Source organism: Gorilla gorilla, chromosome 2 (genome assembly GCF_029281585.2).
Source record: "Gorilla gorilla gorilla isolate KB3781 chromosome 2, NHGRI_mGorGor1-v2.1_pri, whole genome shotgun sequence".
Taxonomy (NCBI): Eukaryota; Metazoa; Chordata; class Mammalia; order Primates; family Hominidae; genus Gorilla; species Gorilla gorilla.
Genome location: NC_086017.1, coordinates 46,832,159 through 46,846,763, shown reverse-complemented (window position 1 = coordinate 46,846,763; position 14,605 = coordinate 46,832,159). Strand labels below are relative to the sequence as shown.

The 14,605-nt window shown below is 48.7% G+C and overlaps 1 protein-coding gene across 3 annotated transcripts in view; it reads left to right on the top strand.

Moving 5' to 3' along the window:
* The first annotated feature begins 1,057 nt into the window (after positions 1–1,057).
* The window catches only part of TRANK1 (tetratricopeptide repeat and ankyrin repeat containing 1), a 119,257-nt gene continuing 105,709 nt past the window's right edge, over positions 1,058–14,605 (top strand). For 2 of the 3 annotated variants that reach the window (XM_019024287.4, XM_063703690.1), the window contains exon 1: positions 1,506–1,854. In XM_019024287.4, coding sequence (XP_018879832.3) covers positions 1,832–1,854 — 23 coding nt within the window. In that variant the 5' untranslated portion in view covers positions 1,506–1,831. Of the gene's footprint in view, positions 1,172–1,505; positions 1,855–14,605 lie in introns of those variants that run through there. The other variant, XM_055381224.2, reaches the window with a different exon arrangement.

The following is a 14,605-nucleotide window of genomic DNA, read 5'->3' as shown; positions in this document are numbered from 1 at the left end:
AATTCAGCCGGGCAAGGCGGCGGGCACCTGTAATCCCAGCTACTCAGGAGGCTGAGGCAGGAGAATCACCCGAACAACAGAGTGAGACTGTCTCAAAAAAAACAAAAACAAAAACAAAAACAAAAATTCCTGACGCCCATGTCAATTAGATAATTTGGGAGTAAAAGCCAAACATACGCATATTTTTGGGTTTTTTTTTTTTTTTTTTTTTTTTTGTATTTTTAGTAGAGATGGGGTTTCTCCATGTTGGTCAGGCTGGTCTCAAACTCCCGACCTCAGGTGATCCGCCTGCCTCAGGCTTCCAAAGTGCTGGGATTACAGGTGTGAGCCACGCGCCCGGCCTTGTTTTTGTTTTTAAGCTCCCCAGGTGATTCTATTGTGTAAGTAAGGTTGGGAAGCACTGCAGTATAGAGTTTGCATGAGGAAGCTAAGATTGGAAATGTGGGGTAAGATTGTGAAGAAGAATCTCAAATGCCCGGCTACCTAACCTGATCTCTAGGAGACAATGGAGTGCCACTGATGGCTTTTGAACTGTACGTGATTCATCCTGATGTTTGGGGAAGATCAATGCACAGAAATCTCTGTGAGATTCTAGAAGCAAGGAGACCACTAGCTAGACCTGAGACTAGTTCACAACTCAAAATTACCAGTGGAGAGAAGTACACTGTGTGCCTTAGGTGTGTCCACGTGTTAGCAAAGCCTCTCTGTTTCGCTGAAATGTGTGGTCCCCCTCACTAAAGCTCTGGTGATGTCCTCCCTGCCACCAGGCAGCCTGGTGTGGTGGTCCCCCAGAAGGATGGGCGAACCACCGGGATGCAGTGTAGGCCGAACCTTGCCCCAGGGGAGGGCGGCGGGCTTAGCTCCCTGATTGGGTGGATTCTCTGGTGTGTAGGAAAGTACTCCCAGGCCCAGAGAAGCTGTGAAGACCAAACCGGCTCCCTAGGCCGCTGGGGAGGTAGCAGCCAGAGGTGGTCCTCTCCGACCCACTACTCTGTCGATCATCACTGGGGAGGTGGAAAGACAAGGCAAGATCCTCATTTGGTTGCCTGCTCAGGCCTGTGCGCACTTAACTCTCCATGGACACGACGGTGAGCGTGGAGCAGCCGGCGGTCTCGCTGCCCCCTTCACTCCCGGACCCCCAGCCTCCCCAGAGTGGAGGGGCAAGCACACAGTAAGTACTTGATATTCGCCCGACTCCTGAGCTCCTCCTCTGTAGGAGCTAGGGGGCTTGTTCTCCGTATGTCCTTTGTTGGAGAGAGGAACGAGGGAAGGAGAAAACCCACGCTGAGGCCGTTGGCCGATCACTTTCTTTACCTCCCGGACAACATTGATGGGCCCCACTAAGGAAAGCCGAATTCTCGCATGCCCGAGGAGTGTCGGAGGTGGTTGTGCGCCTAGTCCCTCCTGGTAAAGGGTTCGAAGCACTCGTTTTTCAAAGGCGGTCGAGAGCCATACCATTGGAGCACTCGCTTGCATGATGGGAGACACCGAAACGCCCCTTTTGAACGCGATGACAAACACCTCCTCCCACTCAGCAGCGACGTGCACGTGACAGTTTTTGGGCTCTCGCAACTACGTGGAAACTTGGAATAGGTCTGCGGCTGCACACCGCCCGGACGCCGGGGTTCCTGCGCCCCCCGCCCCCTCTGATCGCGGCTGGGTAGCCGAGCCGCAGGCAGCTGGGGGCCCCCGAGCGCCGCCTCTGCATCGCGCCGCCCCTGCCCCGGGCTCCGGTAGCTTTCGGGCTTCCGCACTGCCCGCCGCGCCCTGCCCACAGGGAAGCGCTTCCCGAGGCGGCGGCGGTCCTGGTGCGGACCCTCCGGCCGCAGCCATGTGGGACCCGCGGGCAGCTAGGTGCGTAGCGGCGCGGGAAGCACGGGGGCGTCTCTGGCCTTCCGGGCCCGCCACCCTTCCTGGCGGGAGGCGGCCGCGCGCGGGGACTGGCGACCCTGAGGTAGCGGCCGAACGGGCCCGCCGAGCCATCCCTGTGGGGCCCACAGCCATCTAGGTGCAGACCCGAGCCAGTTGCGCGGGGTCGGTCGCGGGGGACGGCTTCGGCCTTTTCGGTCCGGAGGGACAAGGGCACGCGCTGCGACAGGACTGCGGCGGCGCGCGGCCTGCCTAGCTCCCACCCCGGCATCGAAGCCGCAGCTCTCGGGCCCACCTCCGCATCCTCAGGGGTTCCCGGGGGCTGCCGACACGTTCTTGACCGGCGAACGCGCCCCCGGGGCAAGCATTCTTGGCGGGCAGGCGCCCGGGAGCGGAGCACAGCGGTGCAAGGGAACCGTGCCAGGCGGGAAGGGCGGAATTTGCGGGGAACTTGGAGCGCGCTGGCCTCTTCCCGGCAGTAGGAGGCCTTCTTCCCTGCCCGCCCGATTGAGGGCTGCTGGGCTGGCTCAAACTGGACTGCACGGTCCATCAGCCTGGGCTCACCGAGTCTAGGGGCAAGGTAGTAGTAGGGACCCAAGGCTGGGAAGCGGAGCCCTTAGAAGCCCTTGCTTCTGCCTCGGAGCGTTTCCGAACCGGAGCTCGGAGTCTGTTGCCTGGGAGGCGCGTTGCGTTTCCTCCCAACTCCCTGTCTCCGTCCCGCGGGGAGCCCTGTGCACTTGCAACCCGGCTGAGATAGAGCCCATCTTTGACGTGCAGCGCAAGCCACCTTTTCTCCCAGATCGGGGTGTTTCTGGGCAGTTGAAAGCTTTGGTGCTTCCTAGGAAAATTTTTATGGAAGTGTGCAATTTGGAAAATAAAAGAAAAAAAAATTTAAGAAGCAGAAAGAGAATGGGGCTCTGAGGTCTCTAGTTCCCCGATCTGCTCCAGCCCAGTTGCTGCTGGCTCAATTAGTCCTTATGCGGGAAGGAATAGCTGGGATTAAAGCCTTGTGTTCCCAGCGTAGGTATGCTCTCCTGCTCCCTCGTGCTGAGCGTTTTGGGTTCCAGGATCCTTTCTGATATAAGGCTGTTATCCGGATGGCATCCTGTTTGGTCCTTTACAGAAAAAAAAAAAAGTACTACCGTGTGTGTGTTGGAGGGCGGGGACGGTGGTCAGGAGTTTGTTTCAACTGTTTTCCAGGCAGGTCTGTTTTGTAGGATTGCAGGATAGGTGCTTGAGTTCATATGCTCTTTGTTGGCTTTTGCATCCTCTGCGGGGGGTAGGGGGGGTGGGTAGAGGTGGGATAGGTGTGTGTGGCATTCACTCCCAGAGTCGCATCCCACTGCCACTGGCCTATGTATGGGTTTCTAGGTCTTTTTTCGATCAAGACCCACACCCACCCACCTATATGTATATAATGTATATATGCATGTGTGTAATATTATATATACATATATATACACACACACATACACATGTAAAATTGCAGCAAGAGCTTCATGGTATAGTTATTCTTTCTACAGGGTGAGGCACAATGATATTTTCCATTCTATTCCCTCCCCCCACCCCCCACCCCCCACCAGAGGGATTTTCGCTCTGTCACCCAGCCTGGAGTGCAATGAGGCGATCTCGGCTCACTGCAGCCTCCGCCTCCTGGGTTCAAGCGATTCTCCTGCCGCAGCCTCCGAAATAGCTGGGATTACGGGGGGCCGGGGGTGGGGCGCCACCAAGCCTGACTAATTTTTGTATTTTTAGTGGAGACGGTGTTTCGCCATGTTGACCATGCTGGTCTCAAACTCCTGATCTCAAGTGATCCACCGGCTTCCGCCTGCCAGAGTGCTGGGATTACACGCCAGAGCCACCACGCCGGCCCATTCTATGGTTTTTTTTTTTTTAAACGGGTCGTAAATTGTTAACTTCACTTTATGACCGACTGACCAGCTTTATGGGGCAACTGCAGGTTCTGTTTCCGCCACTCTCCCAGAGTATGAGGAGACTGTCAGCATTTCACTGGGGAGTTGACTTTGGAAGTGAGGACTTGGTGTAGGAGTGATGAAGTAGATTGAAATTCATACTTGAGTGATTAGAATACTGTAGGACATGGCTGTGTGGTTCAAGCCAGTACCATCTACAAAGACAGACCGCAGATGCTTCTGGTTACTTTGGTTCTGGCTATGTGTCCACAGAGAGCTGGCCTCCTGCATGGATCCCAGTGGGGCCTGGTGTAAATGCTAGGGAGGTAGGGGCATAATAGCTCCTGTTCTTTTTTTTTTTTTTTTTGAGGAAGAAGAAAGGAAGATGCTGCAACCCTACTGCAGACTTGGATTCATAGTTTTCTAAAAGGATTCTTTGGGTCTTGTCTCAGAATTTCACAGCTGCACTCAAGAGCTGGACCACGATCATTTTATAGATAAAGAAATTAAGGCCCAGAAAGGCCATCACTTGTTAGTCATTACCAACGAGTTAGTGTTAGATCTGGGATTAGACAACTTATCTCTTGACTTCCCAGTCCATGGCTCTCAGGAACCAAATAGAGACTGGCCTTGTGGAAATATTAAACTTCTATTTGCTGGTTGCTTCTGTTTTCCTGAAGTTACTACCAAAGACCCATTTCTATAGTATATGCCCTCGTTATTTTATCTTTGCTTTTGGGGATGAAGATTATTTTAGCAGCCAAGTAGAGCCTGCAGTCCTCCTGTTTGGGGAAGGTAAAGTGATCTGAAGAGGAGGATTTTAAGAACTGAAGTGGAGGTTGAGGTGTGGGCCTCTCTGGCCATTATCAAGTATGTGGTGTTGGTTTTCTTGACCTTGAGGAATGAACCCTTCACTGCATTTCCAGATGGGGAGGTGGGGCTGACATTTCAGTGCTTTGCCCTCAGAGTGACCACAGACTCATTGCTTTTAAAACAAATTTCCTTGGAGTGCTGCCTGAGGTTCCCAAGGCCAAAAGCACCCTTGTAAGAAATCTTTACAGGAAAGAAAGACTTGGGGCAGCAAAGATGACACTGTAACAGTTACAGCAAAGACTGATAGTCGAGCTGGTTACAGCGATGGGGAGAATGGTTAAGTTTAACCTTTAAAAAAGAAAGTATTGAGCCAGATAAACAGGCATCTTTGGAACACAAAAATGTCACAGTGCCCAGCCAAGAGTGATTACTCCTTTGGTCACTCCTTAGGTAAGCAAAGTTCATTCTGCCAGAGCAGACATTTTTCTTGGTCTAAAATTGCATAAGTATTGCCTTGTTTGTTTTTGTTGAAAATCTGGAAATGTGAATGACCTTTGCCTAAGATACCCTGGACTCCGTTTACCTGAATCAATTCCATCTTTTGCTTAGATGTTGAGCCTCACAGTACCTACCCTGTGCTCACCATAGCATGCTTGTCTGAGCTCCTGTGAGCCTGGTGGGCTGGTGGGACTCCCTGTGTGTCTTTTGGAGCCAAGCCAACTCTGGGTTTAGCTATATCTGTCTTTGAAGTTCCAGCAACATTTTGATTGGGATGTTTTTATTTTTTAAGCACTGGGTCCTCCTAGCACTTGGAAAGAGGGCAATATTCCCAGTCCTAAAAATCAGTGATGGATTTTGGAGGAAACCAGGCCAGTAGTGCACAACACATAAAATATAGAGAATTATAGCACTATATTGGGTGATCTTCATTCACTGGGGCAAGAATGCTCAGACAGCAGCCTTGACATTGGATGGGCTCATCCTTCATGTTCAGCTGTGGCCACCAGGGCAATCATTTTTGCTAACCCTTAGACTAGCTCATCTTCTGCCCATGAAGGTCCACTCTACCTGGAGGCTCAATCATTGATGACTTCTAGGGACTCATTGGCCTGAACTCATTGGCCAGGTACTAAGGCCATCTATAATCTGGCCCCCAGACTGTTTCTCTAATATGGTCTTTCTTCTTGCCTTTTCTCACCCCTTCTTGCTTTTTGTTTTTCAAGTCAGTTCTGCTCCTCAGATATATCCAAGGGTCCATATTGGGTATGGAGGATGTAAATATATAAGACATAGGCTCTGCTAATTGTGATAGAACGGAGTTAATGTCATGTAGACCTGTGGGAAAGGATTAGTGGAGGTGCAGACAAGCACTCGAAGAGACTTCCCAGCTCCTGAATCCTTCCCAGAAGAAGTATGGGAGGTCAGTTTTGAGCTGTACCTAAACAGGTGGAGAGCACTTCTAGCAGGCAGATTAGGATTGCCAGGTGGAAGAGAGGGACATTCCAGGTTAAAGGAGCAGCTTCTTTTTTTTTTTTTTTGAAACAGATTCTCGCTCTGTCGCCCAGGCTGGAGTGCAGTGGCACGATCTCAGCTCACTGCCAGCTCTGCTTCCCAGGTTCATGCCATTCTCCTGCCTCAGCCTCCCGAGTAGCTAGGACTACAGGCGCCTGCCACCACACCCGGCTAATTTTTTTGTACTTTTTTAGTAGAGACAGGGTTTCACCGTGTTAGCCAGGATGGTCTCGATCTCCTGACCTCGTGATCCACCCGCCTCGGCCTCCCAAAGTGCTGGGATTACAGGCTTGAGCCACTGCGCCCGGCCAAGGAGCAGCTTGTTACTAAGAATAATGGTGGGTCAGGCGCGGTGGGTCATGCCTGTAATCCCAGCAGTTTGGGAGGCTGAGGCGGGTAGATCACCTGAGGTCTGTGGTTCGAGACCAGCCTGGCCAACATGGTAAAACCCTGTCTCCATTAAAAAATAAAAAAATTAGCCAGGCATGGTGGTGCACACCTGTAGTCCTAGCTACTCGGGAGGCCGAGGCGGGAGAATCGCTTGAACCCGGGAGGTGGAGGTTGCAGTGAGCCGAGATTGCACCACTGCACTCAAGCCTGGGCTACAGAGCATGACTCCGTCTCAAAAGAAAAAAAAAAGTGAACAAAAGGGCTTGGACCCTAAACATCAACATAATAATAATAGTTTACCCTGTGCCAGCCTCTGAGTTGTGTTTCATATATTATTATATTTAATTCCCACATAAATATTTTGAGCAAGTACCATTTTACAGATGTACCTGTACTGGAATGTGAGCTTCATGAAGGGGCAGCAGTGTTTTTTGTTATTGTTGCTGTTTCACATAGCTCAAGCATCTAGCAGACAGAGTACCTGGTACACAGTAGGCACCAATCAATATTTGTTGACTGTGTGAGGAAACAAGGAGTCCAGTCATGTATGTGATACTGTCCTTGTTTTCCAGTAAGGAAACTGAGGCCTAGAAATTAAGTGAATTTACCACCTGACACCAGGCCTGGAAGAGAGAACAGTGGGACTTGATCCCAGATTTCTGGATTTTCTCTTCTATGAGGAAAACACTCATATCCTTGTATCTTCCTTTTGGGACTAGTCCCAGCCCTGTTAACACTGCTGTGCAAAGTCATGTGAATGGGAGGGAGCCACATGAATTTGTGGTCATGTGGCTAAAACATGGTGGGTACATAGTGTTAGAGAATACTAGAAAGGTAAGTAGAGGCGTGTGTGTGTGTGTGTGTGTGTGTGTGTGTGTGTGTGTGTGTGTATGTTAGAATGGGAATCTGAACTATTTGGGCTTTATTCTACATGAGGGTAGAGGCCATGGAAAATATGTTTGTGTGCCTGTGTATACACACAGCTCTGTGTTATTTATTTATTTATTTATTTATTTATGAGACAGGGTTTCGCTCTGTTGCCCACGCTGGAGTACAGTGGTGCGATCTCAGCTCACTGCATCCTCCACCTCCTGGGTTCCAGCGATTCTCCTGCCTCAGACTCTCAAGAAGCTGCAATTACCAGCATGTGTCACAACACCCGACTAATTTTTGTATTTTTTTTTTTTGAGACGGATTCTCGCTCTGTTGCCCAGGCTGGAGTATGGTGGCACGATCTAGGCTCACTGCAGCCTCTGCCTCCTGGGCTCAAGTGGTTCTCCTGCCTCAGCATCCTGAGTAGCTGGGACTATAGGCACACGCCACCACCCTCCGCTAAATTTTTTGTATTTTGGTAGAAATCAGATTTCACCATGTTTCCCAGGCTGGTCTCGAACTGCTGAGCTCAGGCAATCCTCCCACCTCGGCCTCCCAAAGTGCTGGGATTACAGGTGTGAGCTATCACACCCGGCCAGCTCTGTGTTTTATTTAGAAGTTTTGACTCTGGAGGCTGGGAGTGTGGATAAATACATCTTTCAGCCTGGCCAAAGTCCACAGTTTTTTCAAGGTAAAGTTCAAGTCTCTATGTATGTATCAGGAAACTATGAACTAGTGTTAGAACAGAGGCTAGAATGGCTGGGCCTGGTGGCTCACGCCTGTAATCCCAGCACTTTGGGAGGCTGAGGTGGGCGGATCATGAGGTCAGGAGTTTGAGACCAGCCTGGCCAACATGGTGAAACCCTGTCTCTACTAAAAATACAAAAATTAGCTGGGCATTGTGGCGGGCGCCTGTAATCCCAGCTACTCAGGAGGCTGAGGCTGGAGAATCGCTTGAACCCAGGAGGTGGAGGTTGCAGTGAGCCGAGACCAGGCCACTGCACTCCAGCCTGGGTGACAGAGAGAGACTCCCTCTCAAAAAAACAAACAAACAAACAAACAAACAAAAAAACCCAGAGGCTAGAACTCCAATTCTCCCAGTGCTGTTAAGGGGCCACCCTTCAGATGTCCTTGTCCATGGGAGATTGTTTTGTCTATGGGGAGCTCCTGGACACCTCCAGACCCTCCCCATGCAGCAGTGAACGGTGTTTTCACCTCTCTGCTGGGTTTGACTTGCCCCTCAGATTGAGGAGGAAGCAAATTGCTGTGGTCTTGGGGTTGGGAGGTGGAATGAAGGGCATTAGTAGTTAGCATTTAAATGCTACATAGAGGCTTGGAGAAGGTTCTGGGTGGGGAGATGCCTGGGCTGCTATTATCAAAGCCCAAGTTCTCCTTTGATTAGAAAACATCTTTGTTTAATGGCTGTCACTGGAGTGCCTGGTGTACTCCGTTTTCGGGGCTGCTCCCAACTTCATAGTTCCTGGGACACTCTGCATGAACAATGGGGGCCATGAAGGAAAAATGGCAGTTATTGGGCAGCCTAGGCCTAGCACAGATACCTAAGTCAAGATTTATGAGTAATCTGTGGTTGGCTGATGCTTAACTAAATCGTTTGTCTTGAGACATTGTGGAATGCTAACTTATTGGTTATTCTTTGGGCTGGCTTTTGCAGGAATTTGATTTTAATTTTAAAGCCCCCTTTTCTGATTTTCCCAATAACCTTTACTCTTTGTACACCTCTTCTGTCCTATGGGTTGTTAACACAGATTTTTATATCAGACTTAAGTTTGTTCCTTGCTTGGAGAAGTCCCTTCATTTTGTGTAAATCTATTTCCTGATCTGTGAAATTGGGATATTTGTACCTCCTGGCATTCTTAAAGACATTCAGTGAGAAGATGCTTGAGATGGGTTTAGGACAGGGCTGGGCACATAGTAAGTGCTGAATACACTTTACTTGTTATCATGCAGCTGCCTTAAACTATTCATCCAAATAATGATCTGGAAACACAATAGCCTGTGGCACACTGAGGAGAAATCATGTGTCTACCACTAGCTACACAAAGGGAGGGATGCCTTAGGGTCTCCTCTTTGGAGGTTGAATGACTGAGACTCCACTTCAGACCCAGAAGTTGAAATTAATCTGTCTTTGCCATTTATTTATTTATATATTTTTTGAGACAAAACCTAGCTCTGTCACCCAGGCTGGAGTGCAGTGGCATGATCTCGGCTCACTGCAACCTCCGCCTCCCGGGATCAAGCAATTCTGCCTCAGCCTCCAGAGTAGCTGTGATTACAGACATATGCCTATGCCTGGCTAATTTTTGTATTTTTAGTAGAGACAGGATTTCATCATGTTGGCCAGGCCAGTCTCGAACTTCTGACCTCAGGTGATCCACCCACCTCAGTCTCCCAAAGTGCTGGAATTACAGGCGTGAGCCATCATGCCGGCCTGTCTGCCCTTTAGCAGTATTTCTTGAGCATTTTCCTGGCTTGGTTTTAGGGAGCTGGAACCATCATCTGTCTTTCAAGGCCCATCTCATCTGCACGCTGTCCATGACTAAAACGTGGGGCGAGGCTCTCAGCTCATCCTTCCTCGAGAATGACTGTTTTTAGCCTGAGTTTACACTCTTCATTCTCTTTTTTTGGAGTTAAAATGTTCCTCCTTTTGTGAAATTATTGGGGCAGTAGTTGGTACTTTTTAAAAAAGTTCTTTTTTGGCAAAATTAAGTGTTGGCAACCCTATCTTAGATTCCCTTCAATTTCCTTTTTTTTTTTTTTCTTTTTTTGAGACAGAGGATCTCACTCTGTCACCCAGGCTGGAGTGCAGTGGTGTGATCACAGCTCACTGCAGGCTTGACCTCTTCCGTCTCAAATGATCCTCTCACCTAAGCCTCTTGAGTAGCTGGGACTACAGGCATACACCACCATGCCTGGCTAACTTTTAATTTTTTTGTAGAGATGTGATCTCGCTATGTTGCCCAGGCTGGTATTGAATTCCTGGACTCAAGCCATCCTTCCACTTTGGCCTCCCGAAGTGCTGGGATTACAGGTGTGGCCCACCACACCTATCCCTTTTCTTTTTTTGTGCGTGCAAATGCTACTGTTTTCCAGTTCCAAAAAGCTAGGAATTACTGATCCTCCAGGATTGTTCTTAGCTTTTAGCATTTTCGAATCTCCAGGACTAGAATTGCTCACGGGGATATGTTACCTTGTTTGCTGACCATTAGATTCTCAACAGGTGCTTATTAATTTGTATACATCTTTTCCCTTTGTTTTCCCCAAGTAACAAAGCCACCTGGCTTTACAGGAAATGGCCAGAAATCCAATACCACCAGTGAAATAATCTAGTTTGAATTAAATCTCCCAAACTTTTATTCCTTTTCTAGTCCTCTAGCTTAATCATCTGCCTCTGATAAGTAAGAAGTGGCCAGAGAATCATTTATTCATGCAACAAATGCTGAGCCCTTGGGTTGCAGAAATAGTAAGACTTACTAAGACTTAGTTTTTGCCTTAAGAATTCAGGCTTTGGCCGTGTGCGGTGGCTCATGCCTGTAATCCCAGCCCTTTGGGAAGCTGAGATGGGCGGATCACCTCAGGTCAGGAGTTCAAGACCAGCCTGACCAATATGAAACCACATCTCTACTAAAAATACAAAAATTAGCCGAGTGTGGTGACATGTGCCTGTAATCCCAGCTACTCGGGAGGCTGAGACAGGAGAATCACTTGAACCTGGGAGACAGAGGTTGCAGTGAGTTGAGATTGCGCCATTGCATTCCAGCCTGGGCAACGAGAGCAAAACTCCATCTCAAAAAAAAAAAAAAAAAAAAAGAATTCAGGCTTCTTCTAGGGAAAGCAGTAAAACAAATTAGTGTCTGGCACAGAGCTGTTGAGACCAGCACAGTGCCCCAAACATAGAGGCAGGGTGGGAAATATATGGCGAAAGAACGAGTAAATCATAATTCAGGGGATTAAGTGGTATAAAAGCTACACACGGGACCTTATAGAGGTGCGTTAAGAGCAGCAGCAGTGACTGTGGCCCCTCACCCTCCCGGGGTGGGCATGCAGGGAGACCATGAGGTTTGGAGGGGGTTAAAGTGGAGGGAGGGAGAAGGGCCCAGAGAATCTGCGAGTCCCTTGGGGAAGAGCTGATGTTCATAGAAATTGTGCTGGGAGGCAGATGGGGTTGGGGGCCTGGGTGATCTTGGGGTCTTTTTTAATCTGGACACATAGCACATGATCTGATGGTCTTGGGGACTGTCTTACAGATTGTGGTGAAGAGGCCACGCTGGAGCTGGGTGAGGGTGGGCCAGGGAGAGCAATGAAAAGGCCAATTTTGCAGTAATCCAGCCTGGCAAGGAAGATACCTCTGGAGGGTGTGTGTGAACCCAACTCAGGGATAGCTATTCTGGGGCCTGCATGCCTCCTAAGGGAGGCAAGCTGGGAATGAGCTCGAGAACAGCTGACTGTGTGTCTTTGGCTTGTTGTTTTCTAGTTAGGACATTCTGGATGCTTGTGCTTAAATGCACAAGTTGATTTTTGGCTCAAGTCTTTGTTGTCATGTAAACTGGGAATGGCACATAGGATTCATCTGGGGTGTGAACTTGTGACCACCTGGAATGAATGTTTCACAAAGGATTCTGAGGCCTTGTCAGGTCCTACAGGAAGGAATACTGTGACCAGAGATACCCAGGGCGGGGTGAGGGTAGGACACCCCTGGTATTATAGACCCTTGTCTAATATGCAGCTGTAGAGAAGGATGAAACAGGCAGGTCACTTTTCCTTGCTTCCCTCGTTTTTAATGAATGAGAGAAAAAACAACTCAAACGATTTAGACAGAAGGAGGAAAGTTCTTGAAGGGTGCTTAGTAACCAAGGAAGGGGTAGGCAGCAGCTGGGCCTCAGGGCAATGGGATGTGGAATTTGGGGGCTGTAGGAGCCCTGCTTTCTGCCTTTCTTTTCTCTGGGCACAGGCATTATATTCTTTTACCCCAGAAGTTGGCTTCTTCTCAGGGTAGGAAGTAAGGCTGCAACCCTCTGGAGCCTCCTATCTCAGTTTCCAACACAAGGGGACTCTTCCCAAAATTCTAGTTAAGAAACTCCCAGGAAAGGGCCTTGTCCTGGCAGGTCTGGCCCATGGAGCACACACAAGGCCCTGGCCTGCCTCTGTGTACCTTGGCTGTCCCCTGGAAGGCCTTTGCAGTGAGCTGAGCAGCCATCTAGAGCATGCCTACCATGGTGACATTGCCCTCCAGCTGAAAAGGGTTTCTTAGGGCCCCTGAGCAAGTGCCCTGTTTCCTAAAGGAACATTCACAGTGGAAAGAGTTGGGGCTATTTCCAGACATCACAGTGCTGACCTGTCCCATGCCTCATCCTCACAGCCTATCTTAGCTTGGGAAGTGGGGCAAGGTCTTGAGTCCCACAGACTTTCTCAGCTGTAGCTGCTTAATTGATTAGTAATTTCAGGGAACCCCTTTGAAAAACAGACAAATACTAGGGCTATGTTTTTACCAAATATTTTCTCCTCACTGGGTAAACAAAGCAAAGGTTCTGTAAATGTTGCAGGGATTACACTCAAATAACATGCAGGGATCACCATGGCCCATATCCCATTAACCTGAAACATCATGAACCAGAAGCAAGCCCTGGGATCTAGGCCTGTCTTTCCTGCCCACCCAGAAATGGCAGGTGACAGGTAGTGTGGACCAGGGTGCTGGGGTGAATGCTAGGAGATAAGCCTGGGTTTCACCTCTGGTGCTCATTGCTGTGTGGCCTGGCTCAAGGCCCCCTAATCTCTGAGCTTTGGGTTCCTTGCTCTAGAAACTGTAGTCCAACCATCTCACTTTTGTTGGGAATAACATTCAAAATCCTAAGGAGATTGAACACTCAAACAGAGGATTCTTAGCAAAGCAATTTTACTTTGCGCAGAGGGGTGCCTCCTTGGCCAGTCGCCATGACAGCACACCTGAACAAAGGGGCACGAGAGCCTTTATTCCTGACGCAAGTGTGCCTGTACCCTTTCCCCATTGGCCGGGTTCAGGCCGTAAATTCTAAACTAATCCCGGTTGGCTAAACATTTGAACTTTTTAAAGATAAGGTGGGCACGTAAGGGAGAGAGGGGAAAGGGGAAGGGGTGTCTGCAAGGAGCTAGAGAGCTAGTCTTCTTTCCAAATAAGGAAAGGAATGTGAGCTAGTACTGATAACGCCTGGTACTGTGGCATGTCTGGACATGTAACAAAGACAGAAAGGAAGAAAAGAGAAAAAGGGGTTTGGGGGTACTATGAATTAAAGAATAAAGGATTGATCAAGCTATTTGAAGAGAAACCTCATCATATCCCACACTTTATTGCATTTTTTCTATTTATATGATTCTGTGAATATATTCAGAGTGGTGGTGTATTAGTTTCTTAGGGCTGCAAAAACAAACTACCACAAATTAGCTGACCTAAAACAACAGAAAAATGTACTCTCTCATAGTTCAGTAGCAATCTTCCCATTCCCAGATCTGCTCCCCAAAGATCACTGCTCTTATTAGTTTGTTAAGTCAGAAATCTCTCTATAGATGAAATGTACGTACACACATACGTCCTTAAGCTCTTCAACTCGTTCTCTAAGTTGCTCTCCAAATTGCTCTCCAGTTTGCTTTATTCACTTTAATTCCATATTTTGACACTCTGATAGCTCTAACTCGTACTTTTTGTGTGTGCGTGTTTGTTTGTTTGAGTTGGAGTTTCGCTCTGTTGCCTAGGCTGGAGTGCAGTGGTGCGATCTCGGCTCACTGTGACCTCCACCTCCCAGGTTCAAGCGATTCTCCTGGCTTAGGCTCCCGAGTAGCTGGGATTACAGGCACCACACCTGGCTAGTTTTGCATTTTTAGTAGAGACGGGGTTTCACCACATTGGCCAGGCTGGTCTCGAACTCCTGATCTCAGGTGATCCACTCACCTCCACCTCCCAAAGTGCTGGGATTACAGGCGTGAGCCACTGCACTCAGCTGTGCATTTAACATTTCTGTAGACAGATGCTGTACTGCTTTATCCGCCATGGCAGTATGTCAGTGAATCTCTACGCATAACCATGTTGATTTAAAGTATTTTCAGTGCCTTTCGATATATAGGAGTTTGTAATTTTCATGGATTCATGTCTGCTACTTTCTTTATGATTTCTGCTTTTGGTATCATTAGAATGACCTCAAATGTGAAGATTACATAAAACTGCACTAAAGCTCTTTTGAATTTAT